General features: G+C 36.1%; 1 protein-coding gene across 5 annotated transcripts in view; it reads left to right on the top strand.

Annotated features, from left to right (window-relative positions):
- The window catches only part of LOC145686285 (protein argonaute-2-like), a 279317-nt gene that overhangs the window by 82997 nt on the left and 175529 nt on the right, over nucleotides 1–20791 (top strand). For all 5 annotated transcript variants that reach the window (XM_081759418.1, XM_081759417.1, XM_081759419.1 and 2 more), the window contains exons 6-7: nucleotides 12609–12825; nucleotides 19958–20063. In XM_081759418.1, the coding sequence (XP_081615544.1) occupies nucleotides 12609–12825; nucleotides 19958–20063 (323 nt within the window). The remainder of the gene's footprint in view (nucleotides 1–12608; nucleotides 12826–19957; nucleotides 20064–20791) is intronic.

Genomic DNA, 20791 nt, shown 5'->3' with positions numbered 1-20791 from the left:
GACTAATGTCTAATGTTTGACAACATGCCAAAGATATTATTCCAATGAAATGCAAATAAAAAATCATAATAATTAGAAATACAATCCAAAAGCAAAAGGGGGGTAAAACTTTTGAGACTTTCCTATAATAATAATAATAATAATAATAATAATAATAATAATAATAATAATAATAATAATAATAATAATAATAATAATAATAATAATAATAATAATAATAATAATAATAATAATAATAATAATAAAAGTAAAAATAAATCGGTCAAGAAAGTGTGAAAAAGCCTTTGAAGATCAGCTTTCCTAAGAGAGATTTTTCTTCATTCGAACCAGGTAAATGTCGGAATGTACCTAATTTATAGGCTCCAAGTAGTCTCCTTTCGAATGCCTTTAACGAAGGACGTTATCTATCTTTCTGACATCATCATCAAACCGGAGATACCATAACTTTTATAATGTGAAATAAATAAATATACTTACATCTTTCTCTGAAGTAGTAGCTGGCAAATTAACATGTTCTTTGGGTTTTTCTTCACTATTTCTCGATGTCTTTGCTTTTACATTTTCGCCAACGGAATTTACACAGCTATTGCCTCTTCCTTTTTAACAAATTTTCTAACATCTTCTTGAACATCTTGCAAATTAGGAAGCAACTCTTAATTCGTCAACCCACAAAGAAAATTTAAACACTACTAAGCAAATATTTTCGAAGTGACAGCTGTACTGGAATAATCAGAGATAGCAGTGACATGCTCATACACTACAAGATTTTCCATTTTTTTTTTTTTACTCGCTCCTGTTAACAAATTTTCTTGAAATATATATATATATATATTTTTTTTTATCAGAACGGAAACGAAACATCAAAGAAAAATGCTTATTTCTATCCCCTCTCCTTTTTTGCCCAATAGCATGTGGAAAAACTACTACTAGTACTAGTTACTGAATTTTTATCGAAATCAATCTCCGCGTTCTTTGGTGTCAATTGCGGCTTCTGATATGAGTTTCACTGTTGCAGTAGATGGTATTGGGAACTACAGTGAATGCTTCAAACTAGACCGATGATAGATTACTTGTTTTGCTATTTTTGTGAAGGTCAATATTTCTTGGCGCAAATATTCATTTAATTTCCTCTTAATCCTTGAACTAAAGTAAAGACACGTTTTTGCGAAACCTCCTTCCGCGCTTAGAAAGGAACCTGTTTCATTCTGTATTGCCTCGCTCAAATTGTATCCAATGCTATGTCAAAGAAGAACAACTTCAGTGTCACCACATGAATATAGTCCCTACTCCGCACCCTCCTCACCACTCAACTCTTTCTCCCACTGATCTTTAGGAACAAAATAGTTTCTAATAGTCCAGTCATTTTGTACCTAAAATACCTTGAAGTTGGAGAAAAATTCCCATAAAGCTGGATTTTTCACAATAATTTCCTTTGTTGATGTACTTTGACATATCAAAAGTTCCCTACTGCCCGACACGTCCTTTCTTCAAAATGGCGGACAAAGATGGCGACTATGAAATTTCAACTTGACGACTTTGGCCAACAATAACTTCCTTCTTTATGACGTTTTGGATACGTATCAAGCATATATGCATAGAGGAAAGACCGAAATTAAATTTTTATGGTACTTATCTTGTCAAACTTCAATTTTGCTATCTTTAAATTTGTTGTATGTATAAATATTAGATGACAAATTAGAAATGAAATTTTTTGAATAAAAATTGAAGATAATTTTATGAGCTTTAAAATGAGATATTTACTTTGCATTTACGTAATTTTGATGTAGATTCTATATAAGATTTATTATATACCTTACTATGTACCTTATGCATACATTAAGAAACGAAAAAGTTTTCTACATCTTCAATTTCGTCCTCAGATTCATAAGTAGTTTCTGTATTTCACCCTCAATTCCCACTATATTTTCAGGCTCAATCCTGAGACAGTTTTTACACATTCGTGAACATTGCAGACCAGCAGAACGACATTCATATTTAGTTGATCAGTTGTTGTTTGCAGCACATTTGATCAAAGTAAGAAGTTCAGGTGGTGCAGCTTCTAGATTAGTTGGAATGGGACGTAATTGTTCTCGTTTTAGAGTCCATCCCCAGTCGAGTGGATCAAGACGATTTCCTAACTAATGATGTGCCAGGGGCGGATCCAGGACCGACTTCTGGGGGGGGCGGTGGGTTGTTATACTGCTACTTTTAAGGGCTCCAAACTTTGGGATGGATTTTGTTTATATATATAAAATAAGAAAGCTTCCTCTTCTGGGGGGGGGAAGCGATCGCCCCCCCCCGGATCTGCCCCTGTGATGTGCTGAGGAAAATACGATTAAAGTTGCTGAAGATGTGTTAGAGATCAACCCTCTTTAATTGTTCAGTCACATAGTCTGTGTTTCGAAATATCAAGCAGATCTTTCAAAGTATTTGTAGCATGAATTAGCACATTTCCCGTCAGCTCTCTTAGATAAATTCTCAATAAGAAAAACACAAAGAGTCAAAGTTGTTCGACGCAATTGAAGATATCGTGCCCTGTGTAGACTGTCCTACTATAAAGGTAACCAAGAAAGTTCTTTCGCTTTTTCACCCAACACCTTCAAACATCGATACGTCACCTAAGACGGACATGGAAGATCAAAAATAGTCCCCATCAACATCTACAAGTTCTGGAAGGTCATGGATTCCATCGCGGTAGAACTTGGTAGGTCGTGAAACGAAGAAGGTATCAAGTGCATTTTATCCCTCTGCTAGGGATTTGAACTGGCGTCCTCTAAGGTGATTGTCCAAGCAATGGAACAGGTGATAATCAGACGGTGCAATATCCAGAAAATATGGCGCATGAAATAATGTTTCCCACCCAAAACCTGGAATGAAGTCCCAGGTCATCCTAGCCACGTGGGGCTTAGCGTTGTCCTGTAACAGGAGGACCCCTTTGCGATTCAGAAGTGCTGGCTCTATAGTTTTGAGTTTTTCTTGAACACGGCTCAGCTGCTGACAGTACACAGTTGCATTGATGCTCTGACCAGCTGGTAGCAGTTCCCGATGTACGATGCAGAGAGCAGTCCACCAAACACACAGGAGGACCTTCTTCGAGTGCAGTGCTAGTTTCGGCTGTTTTGGAACCGGTTCATGGAATGCTAACCTATGATCACGGCGCCGTGGAGCTTCGTATAGGGCCCACTTCTCATTCCATATGAACACCCTGTCAAGAAAGAAATGGCTCATTCCTCAGACGAGACAGCAAAGAAACACAGGTGTCTGCTCCCGTTGCCTTCCTGCTCGGAGCCAAATCATGTGGGACCCATCGACCCAACTTGTAGTGCTTCCCAAGTTGATGGAGGTGCTGCCGAATGGTTTCTCCACTCACACTGAGTTGTGGTCCCAGTTCTTCGCATGTCTGGCCACTGTTCGGCTCAATTGCTTCCCGAATATCTTCATTTTGCACATGTGTTGGTGTTCCGATACGGGTGCGTCTTCAAGTGTTTCGTCACAGTCCTTAAACTTGTTGAACCACCATTGCACTGTTCGCATAGTAATAACACCCTCATCAAATGCGTGGCATATGTCCAGCCCCGCTGCAGCGGAGTTTAAAACCAGTTTGAACTCGTACAGCATACATGCCATTATGACGCTCTGTGGATGTCCCATGTTACTCTGTCCTTACGCAAGTTCACAGTGAAACTGAACTGCCACAAGCAGGTAGTATGTTGGATATACCCACACCAACAACTGACTTTTGCCTTATCTCCATTCGCATTCAACTCAGTGTGAGGGCCAATTGAACACAGACCTCCACAAAAAGCGACACAACTTTCTTAGTTACCTTTATAACTCGAAGTTTGTCATTAATGGTGGTTTAATCTTCAACAACATCAGGCAACCACTATTTCGTACTCCAACCTTTGTGAGAGATACGTCGAATATGTGCAAAAGCACTTCATCAGCAACAATTATTGTTTTTGATGGATATGATTCCACAAGCACACTAGAAAGAGGACGACAGTCAAAGAAAAAGACATCGGCTTCCGTTGCTTGTCTACCAGAATTGAAAGCAACCGTGAAACAGGACGAATTTCTAAGAAACACCAAAAACAAGAACAGATTTATTGCTAAGAATTGAAGTAAAACAAGCAGATGATGATGCCGATCCCTTAAATAGTATCATCTACGTATGAGATTTCCCGTAAATACCAGAATGTTGTCACTGTTGTAGTCACAGACGTAGATTTATTTGTTATTCTGTTGACCAGGACAGTGCCTGAAGCTCCAATCTTCTTCTTTATGCCAAGCTACAGCTCCAGACCAAATAAATGCTTTGATATTTCAGCGATTCAGTGTAAACTTGGGACACTGAAGGACTTCATTCTTTTCCTGCATGCCATGATAGGCTGTGATGCAATGTCAGCTCTGTACAAGAAAGAAAAGAAAAGTCTATTTAAACTACTTCAGAAGAATGAACTTTCAGAATCGCTAAAAGCGTTCAATGAACCCAACGCACAGTCTGAAACCATAATCAAAGTTGGGAAAAAAATTCTTGTAAACTTATTTGGAGGAAACTTTTGTGACGGCCTAAACAAATTTTGATGTGTTCTCTTTTCAGAACTAGTGTCTCAGTAATCGATTTTAGCGAATTTCCAGCTAGCAACGCTACCTCCAACAGAGGCTACTGCTTGTCAACACTCGCTTGAGGGTCTACTATCAAGTACAGCAGTGGCTAGGGAATCGTCTTGATCCACTCGATTGGGGTGGACTCTAAAACGAGGACAATTACGTCCCATTTCAACTAATCTAGAAGCTGTACCACCTGAACTTCTTGCTTTGATCAAATGTACTTGCAAGATTACTGCAAACAACAACTGATCAACTAAGTATGAATGTCGTTCTGCTGGTCTGCAATGTTCACAAATGTGTAAAAACTGTCTCGGGATTGAGCCTGAAAATATAGTGGGAATTGAGCGTGAAAGTACAGAAATTGTTTATGAATCTGAGAACGAAATTGAAGACATAGAAAACTTTTTTGTTTCTTAATAAGGTACATAATAAGGTATATAATAAATCTTATATAGAATCTACATCAAATTACGTAAATGCAAAGTAAATATCTCATTTTAAAGCTCATGAACTCTATGTTTAAGAAAACACTTGTAAATGTAATATGTAACACACCAACACTATAATTGGGCTTATGCCTGTTGTGTTGATGGCAAATAAATAAATAAAATTATCTTTAATTTCTATCCAAAAAATTTCCTCATTTCTAATTTGTCATCTAATATAATTGCTTCCAAACATAAAAAAGTAATACTTGGTTTGAATATTTTTATACATATAACAAATTTAAACCTAGCAAAATTGAAGTTTGACAATATAAGTACCATAAAAATGAATTACAGTCTTTCCTCTATGCATATATACTTGATACGTATCCAAAATGTCATAAAGAAGAAAGTTATTGTCGGCCAAAGTCGTCAAGTTGAAATTTCATGGCCGCCATCTTTGTCCGCCATTTTGAGAGAAAGCACGCGTCGGACAGTAGGAACTTTTGATATGTCAAAGTACATTAAGAGAGGAAATTATTGTGAAAAATTCAGCTTTATGAGAATTTTTTCTCAACTTTTTCTTAAAATGCCTGGACTATTAAGTTTCCAAGAAAAACATCTGGAAACAGTTTCGCTTTATTCTATTATAAAACCAGAGGTCAGTTTTCAGAAGGTAGGGACAGCGCATGTGACATCTTGAGCGAAGATCACCGCAGGTTCAGAGTACTGTTTTCCATTATACAAGGGATTCTTGAAAAATTCGATTCCCATATCCCGAAAACGCAAACATTTTAAAAGAATTTAGACATCATTCGCGGCAACAGTTTGACGACCAGCTGTTTAGTGAGATTTTATTTCTTTTGAAATACAGTACATGAAAATCAGTTGTTTGTTCCAATGAAGTGAATACCGGTATACTTGAAGTCGAGAATAAGGACCATGTATACATACACAGATGTTTCACGTTTCTCTCTACATAAAAGCTTCTAAAACATGTCGCTAACTGAAGTTTTAGTGTATGCCTAAACTGTAAGTGATAACTGTTTCATGAAATCTAATCATTATACTTTCAGAACAGTTATTGATAACACTATTAAACGTTTTTACTAAAACATTTTTCTCGTTAAACATTACTCTAACGGCTCTACAAACCGTTGATTGGAAAGTAAATCCAGTCATCCTCCATCGAGCTCCTCTTTTCCTTTGCTATCAAATCATCGATTTTTTTTTTTTGCTAAACTTCGTCATCTTCGCCTTCTTTTGTTGGGAATCTTCATAATATAATTATATATAGAGTATATACACAGGGTGTCCATAAAGTCCTTTGCCACCCTTAAAACTCGGAAACGGTTAAATATATGTCAAAACGAAAAAAACACGTATTTCATCATTTCAAAAGTATCACGTATTGACTGAAACAAAATTTCCCCAGGGTCCCTCGGAGGGTCCCAGAAGGGGTCCAACTCAATTTTTTAAATTGAAAGGGGGTCAAGTAGTATATCATTTGGAAGCTATTTACAAAAGAAAGACGATGGAATAAGTTTCGATGTTGTATGGTAAACCTGTACAAAATGGCGGCAGGTCGAAATGTTAATACAGTTTGCATTGAAAAGTCTTTGGCCACCCCTAGAAATCTGAAATGACTCAGCAGATATCAAAACTGGAAAACATGTATTTCATCATTTCAAAAGTACCACGTATTGAGGGAAACAAAGTTGCCCCAGGGTGCCTTACAGGGTCCCAGACGGGGATCAACCCAAAAGTTGTAAATGGCCGTTTGAAAGCAATTGTTAAAAGAAGGAAGATGGAACAAGTCTTGTGAGTATACTAATCCTTTGTGAAATGGCGGGGGACTGAAAATGTTAACCTTGCCTTGTAAAGCAAATTGTAGTAATACTAATAATAGTACTACTACTTGTAATAGGAATATTAGTAATAACGTCAGAAGTAGTAGTAGGCACACTTCTACCTGAAATAGTATTGTCTCAATTAGTAATTCAGACATATAATCCAGTTAATTAAGCCTTTCAATAAATGCGACTGTTTACATATCTCTCAATTTACTCAATCCCTGTTCTTTCGGACATGGTTTGCATAGCTGTTCCAAACTTGTATCATCTTCATTCTTTTACCGATAACTTTCAAACAATATGGTACTTGACCCATTTCCTATTCGCAAATTTTAAGTTGGACCCCACTTGGAAACCTGCAAGGATTCTTTGATAAATATTTGTACATCGAAAAGCTGTACTTTACAAATAAGGAAACACTTCTTTTAGCGTTCTGACATCTCATATTTTACCATTTCGGATTATTGGAAGTGACATAGACCTTTGGATGAAGGCCGTTAACATTTTAATCCCCCCGCCATGCAAGCAGGGTTGGTATTGAAACATAAGACATGTTCCGTCTTCTGTCTTTTAACAATAGCTTTCAAACGATACTTGCCCCCCCTTGTCATTTGAAAATTTTGAGTTGGACCCTGTCTGGGACTCTTGGAGGAACCCTGGGACAACTTTGTTTCCCTCTGTACATGGTACTTTTGAAATGATGAAATATATGTTTTTCAGTCTTGATATCTGTTGAGCCATTTCAAATTTCTAGGGGTGGCCAAAGACTTTTCAATGCAAACTGTATTAACATTTTGACCTGCCGCCATTTTGTACAGATGTACTATAGAACATCGAAACTTATTCCATCGTCTTTCTTTTGAGAATAGCTTTGAAACGATATACCACTTGACCTCCCTTTCCATTTGAAAATTTCGCGTTGGACCCCGTCTGGGACTCTCCGAGGCATTCTGGAGCAGCTCTGTTTCTCTCAATACATGGTACTTTTGAAATGATAAAATATGTTTTTTTCAGTTTTGATATCTGCTGAGTCATTTCAGATTTCTAGGGGTGGCCAAAGGCTTTTCAATGCAAACTGTATTAACATTTTGACCTGCCGCCATTTTGTACAGGTTTACCATACAACATCAAAACTTATTCCATAGTCTTTCTTTTGTAAATAGCTTTCAAACGTTATACTACTTGACCCCTCATTCCATTTGAAAATTTTGCATTGGACCCCTTCTGGGACCCTGGGGCAATTTTGTTTCACTTAATACGCGGTACTTTTGAAATGATGAAATACGTGTTTTTCAGTTTTGATACCTGTTGAGCCATTTCAGATTTCTAGGGGTGGCCAAAGACTTTTCAATGCAAACTGTATTAACATTTTGACCTGCCGCCATTTTGTACAGGTTTACCATACAACATCGAAACTTATTCCATCGTCTTTCTTTTGTAAATAGCTTCCAAACGATATACTACTTGATCCCCCTTTCAATTTGAAAATTTTGAGTTGGACCCCTTCTGGGACCCTCCGAGGGACCCTGGGGCGATTTTGTTTCAGTCAATACGTGATACTTTTGAAATGATGAAATACGTGATTTTTTCGTTTTGACATATATTTAACCGTTTCCGAGTTTTAAGGGTGGCAAAGGATTTAATGCACATCCTCTCTCTCTCTCTCTCTCTCTCTCTCTCTCTCTCTCTCTCTATATATATATATATATATATATATATATATATATATATATGTGTGTGTGTGTGTGTGTGTGTGTGTGTGTGTGTGTGTGTTTGTGTGTGTGTTACAATGGGAAACGAAAGGTAGAAAGTACTGTTGTTTCTTTATTAAAATTGAAATGTTCAAAAATTACCACAAAAATCCATATTTTTTCCAAGCCCTTGTATCTCTGATGGGTGTGTTGCTTTTCGTCGTACCTGTGTAACCATCTTGGCATGTATATAAATAAGACTTCGAATCCAGCGAATTAGTGAAGCAACTTTTGAATTCCTGTTAAAATGCTTTCTGAAAACCTTTTTGCAACTTACTTGAAACTAAAATAAGGACATGGTTATTGATTTCTTAGTGGATATTTTTCCTTTTGTACTACTCGTTTTTACCGACTGTTTTTTCAAGGTCTCAATACTGTAATCATTTTTGTTTCTGATGTTTCGAGCTTCCTCGTTGCTAAACGGTTAGTGTACGTGCCTTTGGCGTAGAAGACCCGGGTTCGTTTCCCAGCTGGAGCTCATATGTTTCGTATCCTACGTTACGCTGTAGACCTACGTCTCATATAGCCTCACCGCTGAAATGGACGTTAAAATCAAATCAAATGTTTCCAATGTTTAATGAAAACAAAACAAATATTTTATTTGCTTTAGCGTTGTCATTGGTATATTGAATTGAGAGTTTGTGGAAGAAATTCTTCCAGGTGTAACTTTCATTTTATATGAATATGCTGAATTAGGGTATATGTATTGGCTACCTGCTTTGTCTTTGCGATACACTTTAGTGTGGCCAGAGAATAAGCGGTATTTAGCCTTTCTTGAAGAAGCCTTACATATTCTAGGGTACATGCGATCGATCATTCCTACTGAAATATTCCGGCTGGAGTTGTCCGTAGGATATAATTTCAGTCTCTAGAATTTTGCTGATACATCGGTCACTGGTGAGTGGTGATGTTCTAAAACAATTCATATTAGCCAAGATCGAGTATTGTACCGAAAAGCATCTCACATCATTATACCTGGCATTTGGCCGCTATTCCTGTCGACAAATGCACTCGAGCAGATTGTGCTCACCACGATAACGTCTAACTCGTATGCGTTCTCGCTGTAGACATGCTGGGAGAAGGGCCTGTACGAAAACACGACCGTCTGCCTCAGCATTCGAACATTGCTGTTCATGCGCTCATTGAATCTTGATAATTTGTGTTTCTACTCAATGGAAGCTGACGCAAGAATATGCGTGCTGCAAGTTCACCATTCAATAGACGCAGATTTCTAACACGTTAACTTCTCCACCATCGAGTTAACATTTATGCGACGCTTTATATTCCGTCATGGCCATATGAACACGAGTCTGTACTCCTGTGGTATGGTCATAATGCGGAGTCCACTGCCTAATCATCACTTTGTAGTTCTCTTCTGTCCATAGCTCTCGCATTTGTTGTTGCGGCATGTTCTGCACGAGGACCAATTTCGCAACTATCATTTCGGTTCTATTCGAACCCAGTCGGCTATTTATATTACATCATTTGACAAGGCATATTGATAGTTGCCTATAAGTATTGTGGTCGGTTTTCCATGTCTCACTACCTTAAAGCTGTGTAAACCGCCCTCTTCCAGTACTACTACACCACCGAACCGAAGGTACTGTTGGGTCCGTGTGTGAAATTAAACTTTCGTATCTTATATTCTACGTACAGATCTTGTTGGGCTTTTCTGTCATTCTTCTTTGATATTACATTTTTCAAACTAAGCAGTGTACAGTACACAAACTACTATCTGTTTGTTGACGATACAAGTTATTTATATAGGGATGATGGTCAATTAGAACTTTCATTTAACATACTCCATACGCCCTACATGAAAATAGCAGCGGAAACTGAAATGAACAGTACAAATTTTCTGGGCCTACTCATACAAAGGAAGTTAAAAGAATTCCACATCATATATAACGCAAAAATATAGAAGACAGCTAGTACATATATACACGCAAATTTGCCACACACAAATAAAATTCAAGCTAACATCTGGAAACATTTCTCCAAAATGAGGCTCATATTATATATATATTCCAATATCGATGATAGAACAACTGAAAAAAAAAAAAGTTACATCAGGTTGAACCGTTACTCAAAGCGGACAGTACTATCGAAGCAAAAGTTGATACTAACAAAGCAGACTTCCCTTTTTTATTCGGCTTCAAACAAATTACAAAAAGATTTTCAAAAATGATAATTCTAATACTACATTAGTAGTTTGTAAAAGTACAGAGAAACTTACCAGACATAAAAGTTTCTTCACTAACTCGCTGGATTTCGACTATGAAGTCTTGTAAACACGTCAAGTCAGTTATATAGGTATGACAAGAAAATGCACACACTAGACTGAAGAAAACAAATATATTCTTGATGTTTATACACACACTCTTTCTGTCTTATCTTAACCAGTCTCGTGTTATTTATTCTGTTTTTACTTAACACCCTAGTGGCAGCAGTCTAGGGTTCCATTGCTGATGGGGCACTCGGTCGAAAAACTGTAGGTTTTTCAAGCCAGCCATTCTGACAAAGTTTTCCCGTGGATTTTCCTCATTCACACCAGGCAAATACCAGGATGATACCTGACTTACAGGTCCCAGTTCCCTTCCTTCCCCTTTCCCCGGATAGTGTGCTCAGCGAATGACGTCGTTCCTCAGTCGTGACTGTCTTAAAACTATAGGTGCTGGTAATGGCCAGAAGTATTACCAATAACTTCATTCCCAGACAATGTTTAGGTCATTTGATGTTTCACCTTTGGTTGCTCTTTTGTGAAGAAGAAAACATCGGCAATACTCTCATACGTTGCTTTAGATTTATAAATCTGTAACGATGTCATCTGTGAAGCCTGTCTTTTGTTTTGCCTTTCCAGCACCGAAGCTATATGAGACGTGGACTTACAGTTTGTGGTGGAATCCGGACCACCGTACTGTTTTCAGCGATTTCTCACTAGGAAACGAAAGCGGGACTATGTGCATCAAAGACGCGCGCTAGCCTCTAAACTAGCGGAAAGGGCAAAGTCTTATATCAAATGGTCGAATATGTTTTCTTGAGCAAACTGCTCCAATTATTGGCTAGCATGGTTTTTAGAGACGTAAATAAGCTTTATTTAGTAAAGGCTACTAGCTGAAGCAGTAAATTTAATCAAATAGTCTAAAGTAAGTAATTCTTGTATGTGTGATTAAAATTTTACTTTTAGATCTAACGATTTTCATGAAATAGCATATACCTTCCATTTTGGGATACAAGAAAGCTATTTGACTAGATCTTGACTTTGGGAAAACTTACCCACAGTGACTGATAAAGATCATGTAGGGATGGAGTAAGTGTTTTTTACTTTTTCTCCGATGCGAGAAAGTGATTTAGCCATCCAACTGAGCAGTGCTTTGGTTTAGGTATTTCTAATTATTTTTTACTATCAGTTTTAGAACATTTATCGTTTTCTTCTATTGGTTGACCAAATTTTGCATACCACCTAGGTAGCACAATCAATCCCTTTGTGCTAATTTGGATTCATATTGATCAAGGTATTCCTTATAAAAAAATCACGAACGGATTAAAACATAGTGGGAGACTGTAATGGTAAGTCACCATTACCCTATTTCTCTTTCCAATATTATTTACTATGTGGAATTCCAGTATTACTTAGTAATGTTTACTGAGCATATAAAGCTAGTTATTGAGACTAAAAGACATTGAACAGATCATAGTCATGTTTTTGATTTTGTACCAGCTACGGGTAAGGAAACGTGTTCGTTTTGCCTCGCTGCTTTTACTCTTTAACTTGATGTATATGAAACAGTAGCTAAAAAGTTTGAAGTACATCCAGAAAATGGTTTAAGTAAATGTAATAATACAATTAAAGTAAATAGTAATAGTATTGAGTTTTGTAATTGTATCCACTCCTAACTTTATGTTTAACATTTAAGAAATTATTTCAGTAAACATTTTTTTAAATATATGTATTTAAATTTCAGGAGCTGTTCCGAAACGAATGAGTGTCACCCAGCCTAAAGAGCAACACATTTCACGAGGTAAAGAATTACTACGTCCACCACCTCGAGTTGGTCAAGGTACAGCTGGAAAACCATTATATGTATATGTAAATTATTTTCCGTTGCATATTTCTGTAGACAAACCTGTCATTCACTATGATGTTGATATTAAGCCAGATCGTCCAAAATATCTTCTCAAGTAAGTATACAATTTACCTAATATGTAACATAGTGATTAATTTATTATTATTGTATGCTTATTTATTTACAGTAGAGTCCCGATTATCCGAGCTAATGTGGACCGGATCTACCTCGGATAAGCAAAAACTCGGTTAACACAGATGGATACATAGATAATTTTGTATATTATTTATTATTGTTGTTTATTGATTTTTCTCTTCATTACATTATTTATTATTACTGTATTTATTATTTTATTAGACATACAGTACAGTATCTATAATTATACATACATACACAAAAATTAGTTATAATACAATAAAATGTATGCGGTCTGATATTGATGGGTACATAAGTAAAACACAATACAAATAAGGTACTGTATAGCACACCTTATTATTATTATTATTATTATTATTATTATTATTATTATTATTATTATTATTATTGTTATTATTATTATTATTATTATTATTATTATTATTAAAGAAAGTCTTCTTCTGCTTCATTTAAGGTGACCAGATTCTGACAAGCGAAAAGTAGAACATAAATATAATAGTATATGATAGTTTACTGCGGCGGCAGTACGTATGTCATTATTTCATTTAACGTTAACCTTAAGTTAATTATTCATTTTCGTTACAAAGAAAAGCACTGAACAAAAGTATTGAAGGAATTCAACACAACTCTAAATATTTTGATAAATATCAAACAGTGATTTATTTTTATGAACGTACAGTGAAACTTCGTGTAGGGCTAAAGATTTTTAAAAATCGATTTTCGGAGCATGGGATTATTTTAAGGAATAAGGGAAAATTTGGACCGGCATGAGGGAACGTCTACTTATCTTGTTAGTATCACTGTCATAACTTGAAGTAGAAATCTTTCCTACCTTGCTAATATCTCAACAAGCCCTTCTCAATAAAAACAACGTATTGCAAAACAATGGTTTGTTGATTGTTCTCTTTTCCTAATTTTTGGAGGAGTGTTATAAAACACAGCGGTTTATCATTCAGGAAAATAGTGCATGTGATTCGAAATGTTGTGAATAAAGAATGAAACATTAAAATATTGCAAATGAGTTACTGTAACTCAGGACATTTCACAGGCCATTTTAAAAAAGAACGATATTTCTCGATTTTCTAAGCATCTTCGCAACACACAGGACAGCTCTTTGAAAAAACAGTACTGTACTGCGAAAATCAGTACGTCTGGTCACCCTAGCTTCATTAAGCTGACTCGTTTTTGGTCATTGTATTGCACAGACGTCGCAACATCGCAGACGTCGTAATATCAGCTGGTGCCATGTCGTCTTACTGTTCGATATAGAGCCTTGACGTCAAACTGAAACTCAAGACGTGAACAATTAAAGCTTGCTCGCTTAAGTGTAGCAACGTCGGGCGGGATCGTTATTATTACGCAAGCTTTACTTTTGATTTTTTTACTGAAACCCGAATGCTTGTCATAGTAATTGAACTTGTTTTTAAATTTTTGTTTGTTTGGATTAAGCTCGGATAACACGGAACCTCGGTTAATGGAAACTCGGATAATCGGGACTCCACTGTATTTACCTTTTTTTTTTTTTTTTTTGGTGGAAACGTAAGTGTAAAACGATGATCTAAATATTGTTTTATTTTCCTTACATATGAAAACTGTAAACGTAATCAAATCAAATGTTTTGGACTGATAAACGAACGATGTATGGGGCAGATGAAAAAATCGTCGTATTGCTTTGATTTTGGAACTAGCAAGTGTATTCATAGAGGATTCCGAAGTCCCAGAATGATATATGATGATGCGAGTTGTATGAGGGAAATGTTACAACGTTGGTAGATTAATCATATATTTAATATTATATGTATGTATACTAGAATAATGATGTGCAAAGGAAAAAGCATGTAGAGTAAAAGTTTCGGTGTGCTGCCCTTATCTAGTTAGTTTTTTTAAGGCTAAATTTTTGCAGTGTACTTACCTAGTGTGTAAATAAAGAGTGTAAAAGGTAATATAAAATCTGTAAATACATATAATTTTGCAAGAATCTAATTGGGAGCCGTGGTGCATTGAAAATTTTCCATTCGTAGCAAGTAATATCAGTAATTGGCAACAGAGGAGTATAGGTACGCGGCTGTAGAAAGATACGTGGACCATTGCGGAATTTTTAAACTTGATTACACACGATTATGCCACGTAATTCTGATAGTAAGTCGCCATCAAGAGTACGAACTTAATTGCCTTATATGTGTTGCACTGCCGGTAGCATTACAAGAAATTTTTTTGAGCATAGAGAGAACGAAATTCTTTCTAAATATCCAAAACATGTAGTCAAAATGATATAGTTCTCAAAAGTGTTTCAAAGTAAACGCCTGAACTAAGGTTTGTTCTTTTGCTTTGCCGACGAATGTATACATTTTTTCATAATTTTCTACACAATCATGTCAATATTTGTCGGTATTTGTGGAATATTTAAGAAACTAATCTTTATCGCTTAGAACACGTTATACACACATTTGAAGTTTGAACAACAAAATATCGTCTTTTAGTTGATAGATAATCAAATTATGTTCAGATTATCAGCAGAGCATGTGAGTGCACTGCCGAATAAATGTGTTCGGAGGCTTTGACATTTCTCAATATGACATCTTTCACATCACTCTTTCTAGCGTCGTAATTGTATTTCAGTTTTAAAATCATGCATATCGGTATACAATATATGTTATTATACTTGATATGATGATAACAAACATTGGTATATGTATTTATGTTTTACCAGAATATTTTCTTATAACTTTACAATGTATCATGACATTCAAGAGTATAATTGAATGGTTAAGAATTAATCTGATTATGGGCTGATATTTTTTATAATAATAATAATAATAATAATAATAATAATAATAATAATAATAATAATAATAATAATAATAATATTAATAATATGTAATTGTAACATAATTACTGTTTGTTAACCCAACAACTTTAGGTCTTAACCTTGCAAAAAATAGTATGAAGCTGAAAATTAGTACATTTGTTTTACTTGATGTCCTAAATAACATATCAAAAGTCCCGAATTCTTCCCTTTCTGCGTCACGGATTTCCAGGCGATTTAATGCCTGGAGCGCTGGAGAAACGCAAGTTATCATTGGAAAAATTGTCAAATGCAAATGACTGGGCGCACGGAACTCAAAGTAGGTTGAAATGAAAGGGAAATACATAGGCTTTAGATTACATTACATATATAAGCATTAGATTACATTACATTTGTTTGATTAGCACTTCATATGGTGCCTCAGTAAACGATCAGAGTCTTAAAAATATTGAAAGAAAACACACGTATTTCGTTTTTCTTGCTTTGGACGTTCTAGTATCGGAAATATTGCAAGAGCTCCCGGTAGGAAAGTTTTTTTTTATTTATTTTATTTTATTTTATTTATTTTTTTGGTAGTACTTTAACTTTCCATTGATACCATTTCGTGAACATCCGACCAATAGTTGGAAAGTTATTATGAATGGATCTTGAATGGACCACCAAACACTAATATGAATGTATTATTCTAGGTGCGTAGAACTTGGTTGATACACGAGCGGTTATACTATACTACACCAGCACTGTGTACAATATAAGCTTGATGATTTTGAAATAGTATATAATCGAATTTATGGTTGGTGTTATAATTTATTGGATTTGAGTGTTGCGTCCCTTTCAGCAGTGAGGCTATATGAGACGTGGATTTACAGCTCAACGTGGAGTCCAAACCACATGAGCTCCCGCCGGGAATCGGTATTATACTGAGGGTAGACATATCTCCTCTTTATCCGTAATCTCACCGAAGTTCTTTTCACTTTCATAAATATATATAGAATATACCATTTATTCTGGCACGTTTTGTATTTCCAAGGACGTGTCAAGATAAATGGTTCACCCCTGTACATATTATTTGTGTGTGTGTGTCGAAAAGTCGGTTAATTTTTTTTTATTTGAAAAATTTATGTATTAATTTCAAAACTGCGGAATAACAGATGCAGTATTTTCTATTGTTTAATTTGATTTCAAATCCATTATAAATAAGCTTCGCAAATCTATAACTTCCCGAAACATATTAATTTTTAAAATTAAAATATATCAGCCTTTAAGTACCAAAAGCCATAGTTATAACATTATAATCTCCATAAAAGCTTCATAAAGTGTATAAACATATATCTATATATTAAAATGCTAGAAAAGTTTATATGTTTGTGTCCAATCCTTTCGACAATGAGATCTCGAAAACCACAAGTGCTAGAAACCCTCTTCGTTGGTCGATTCCAAATTTTGTTTAGATTTGCCAGTTCTCATTCAAATTTTCAAAAAACTTGTCTTTATTTTTTTATTCCACATTTTAAGCGTTGTTTTTTCCTTATTAGTCTTTATTTTTCTATTCCATATTTTAGGCGTCGTTTTGGCCTTATTAGTCTAATATTGCAACTAGGTTGATACCCTTGTGAAAGGCAACTAGTAGATGACCTACGTATAGCGGGTTGATGGACATTTCAGGCATTTTGCTTTAGTCTGAATGACAAAACCTGTTGCAAGCTGGTAACTTCGAAGGCTTGTGGACCCATAATGAGGCGTATTCAGATATGGAATTATAAGAAAAAAATATTTGCGTTTGGTATCTGTTACTTATCCAAGTTTGCCAGAAACTCCCCTGAACATTCTATTTATTAAAATACTACATTTGTATGTTTGTCTATAGCAATTCACTCTTTTTGAGAATCTTCCTGACCTTTACTTGTGTTTATAAAGCTACTTGCACCATTATAGTGAGAAGTGGGAAGGAGATTCACGTTCATATTAGAACTGTGCGTTGTGTAAATATCGCAGGGTCAGTTAGTAGTAACAATATAATCAAGTACAAAGCGTTGAACAGAATTCGCGAGGAGCGGTAGGCTAGCTGAAGCTATATCCTAATTATAATTAAAATTCTAAGGAAAAGAAATAGATGTTTTTACCTTCTTTCATTACCGTAAATATTAAAGTCGATGCCATTTTTTTTTTTCATCTAAATTTCCATGTCAATGAAGCTATTTTGAACAATCCGCGAACTCATTCGCACATATTCGAAAATCTCAAGTTCTGATCTGCATTTACACCTGATTCTTGTCTTGCAGCCTCCTTTGCAGTTGCAAGATATGTGTAAGAGCTTGTCGAGAACGGGTGGTAACAAGGTGGGCTGAGGGATAAATTTACCACTTAAAAGCTTCTATACCCATTTTGAAACATCCAGATTATTTTCCAGCCAATGTATATGATGGTGTATACGAAAAGAATATTGACGTGCTGCAGCTGACGTTGGAGAAAGAGTTGCTAATTTAAGTGAGATGGTTATTAACGGAGTGACGATGGACATTTCTTTACGTCTGATGTACCCATGGGAATCTTCGCGTCCGTTTTAGATCGCATCATTCTGGATACTGCTCCACAATTTTTCACTTCTGATTGTGAAACAGCCTCAACAGCAAACTTTTCGCAATCTGGTTGGAAATTTTCGATTTGAAGTCTTATATCTCTTGAACGTACAAATGCGCACATTTGGCATAATTTAGGTGGTCTGCAGCATGTAAATGATGTAACATGCTTTTTTAAGGTATGAAGGTGCAACTTCAAATCAAATGTCCTTTTCGTCCTAATAAAGAGACAAGTCAAGCTCACGTACCTAATATATTGTATCCAAAGTGCAGATGTGCGACTGTTTTCAAGTAGTTGAATTTATGTCCCAATGCTGTGCGAAGTGACTCAAGAGAATTGTGTTTGTAGGGATTATCACAATGAACTTCGTTATTCAGCAACTTTATACTTGCAAAGTTTGTATTTCTTGTACATCAGCTAGGCAAAGTTCTTTTACACGAGAAAACAGAAGAATAATTAAGTCGTCATGAGGCCTGAGAACTTGTACATAAAAGTGTCCATCAGCCTATAAACTACCCGAGCCTTAGCGTAAAGTTCGTGCCACAGTTCTGCTACCCCTTTACCTTCCATCATACACCCTACTGTATTCGATGAAGGACATGAGCAGATGGAATCCTCCCAAGTGCACAACAGCTTTCTTCAAATCACTTCCTTCCTGTGGAAATACAGCAATCTCAGCGGCTTTGTGATGTACATTGGTTGATCAATACGATGAAGCACGCTTTCCGTTCTTTTCACAAATATCCAGAGGAAATAGCTGTGTATAAACTATTGAGATTTCTGGGATTCAGATTGATGAAAGGTAGAGCGTAACTTTTTATCAAATGCCATTTTCGTGTATCCATTCCACGACGGACCACAGTCAGACGGCTTCCATCTTTCGACGGCCCACAAGATCTCTAAGCAAATGTGTTTTCAAACACCTTCGACAAAATGCTTTCCCAGATCCTTTATGACGATGTTTAAACCTGAACTTTGAAGTTTGTAGTACCATTTAATATTGTAATGTCCCACATGGTGTTGTATATAAACAATTCTACACGCCAGTGTTTACAAACACTACCACGTGCTTTAGCAAGAGGTTTCCACACACCAGATGGATCTATATTTGTTTATATATGGGACAAAGGTTTACAATATTTACTGTAGAATAACTTTCATACCGAGTGTTCTTGCAATATCTCCGATACTGAAGCGTTCAGAGCGAGTAAAATGTAATCATTTTTTTTTTTTTTTTTTTTTTTTGAAACTTTTTAGACTAGTCGTTTACTGGTGGCACCGTTGATCGTTTACTGCGACATCTTATGAAGTGCAAATCGGAAAATGTGTAATATAATCTAAAGCTTGTAAATGTCTCTTTCATTTAAATCTAATTTGAGCACCATGCGCCCAGTCATTTACATGTGACAATTTTTCCAGTATTACCTTGAGTTTCTCCACCGCTCCAGGCATTGAATCGCCTGGAAATCCATGAAGTAGACAAGGAGAGTTTGGAACTTTTGATAAGTTATTCTGAGTATCAAATAGAACAAATGCATCAATTTCCAGCTTCACACTAGTTTGAGCAGGATTCGGCCCAAATTTTGTCTAGAAGGTGCAATTAGTATCTGTTTGAACTTTGTATAAAATTATGTTCAATGCTTAGCTCTATAACAGATAAAGTATAAATTAATAAGCACTTACTAAGTGTCTCTTTTAATTGAAGATTTGCGATTGAGGAACTTAGACTGAGAAAGTTTAGTGACAGATATCCAGCATATGATGGAAGCAAAAACCTGTATAGCCATGGTCCTCTGCCCTTTGGTGACGAGGTAAGTTATTTCTAAAGTTAAAGTACTGTTTACCAGTTAAAATATTATTCATACCTTTAAAATGTGCAATGATACTTCAAATACCAATTTATCTGTCATAGAGAGTAACTACAGTGTAATGAGACTGAATCTATAAACAGGAATTTATTCATCCGATTTTAACAACTTCTCAAAATTCTTCAAAATAGTCCCCTTGGGCACCGCTGCCACCGCGATTTCCCTGTTTCATACACTCCCTGGAAGTCAGCTTCCGAAATGCCTTTTAAGGGTTTGGTTACGACCTTCTGGAAGGCGGCAACGTCATCAAAACGGTGACCTTTCAGGGCGGTTTTCACTTTGAGGAACAGGAAAGAGCCTGCTTTACCTTTCAAAACCTCCACCATTTCACGGCACACGTCAACTGGTCGTTGTTTTTGTTCATCACCAACATTTTTGGTACCAGTTTTGCACAAACTTTTCTCATGTTCAAATTCTCGGTTACAACGTTGTGTACCGTTGACTTGCACATGTTAAGTTCTTCCACTATTAATCGCAAACTCAACAGGCGGTCAGAGTTCAAGAGTTCTTTCACCTTTGACACGTTTTCATGCGAAGAACTCGTCGAAGGGTGTCCAGATCAATCTTTGTTCTCAACTGTCTCCCGCCCGTATTTGACGTCCTTATGACAACGAAAATCCTGGGCTTTCCACATGGCATTGTCTCCGTAGGCCTGCTCAATCAAGGCAAGA

This window comes from Thermobia domestica, chromosome 5 (assembly GCF_964235325.1).
Source record: "Thermobia domestica chromosome 5, izTheDome1.hap1.1, whole genome shotgun sequence".
NCBI classification, from domain to species: Eukaryota; Metazoa; Arthropoda; class Insecta; order Zygentoma; family Lepismatidae; genus Thermobia; species Thermobia domestica.
Note: the sequence above shows the minus strand (reverse complement) of the source record. Positions and strands in the feature narration are given on the sequence as shown.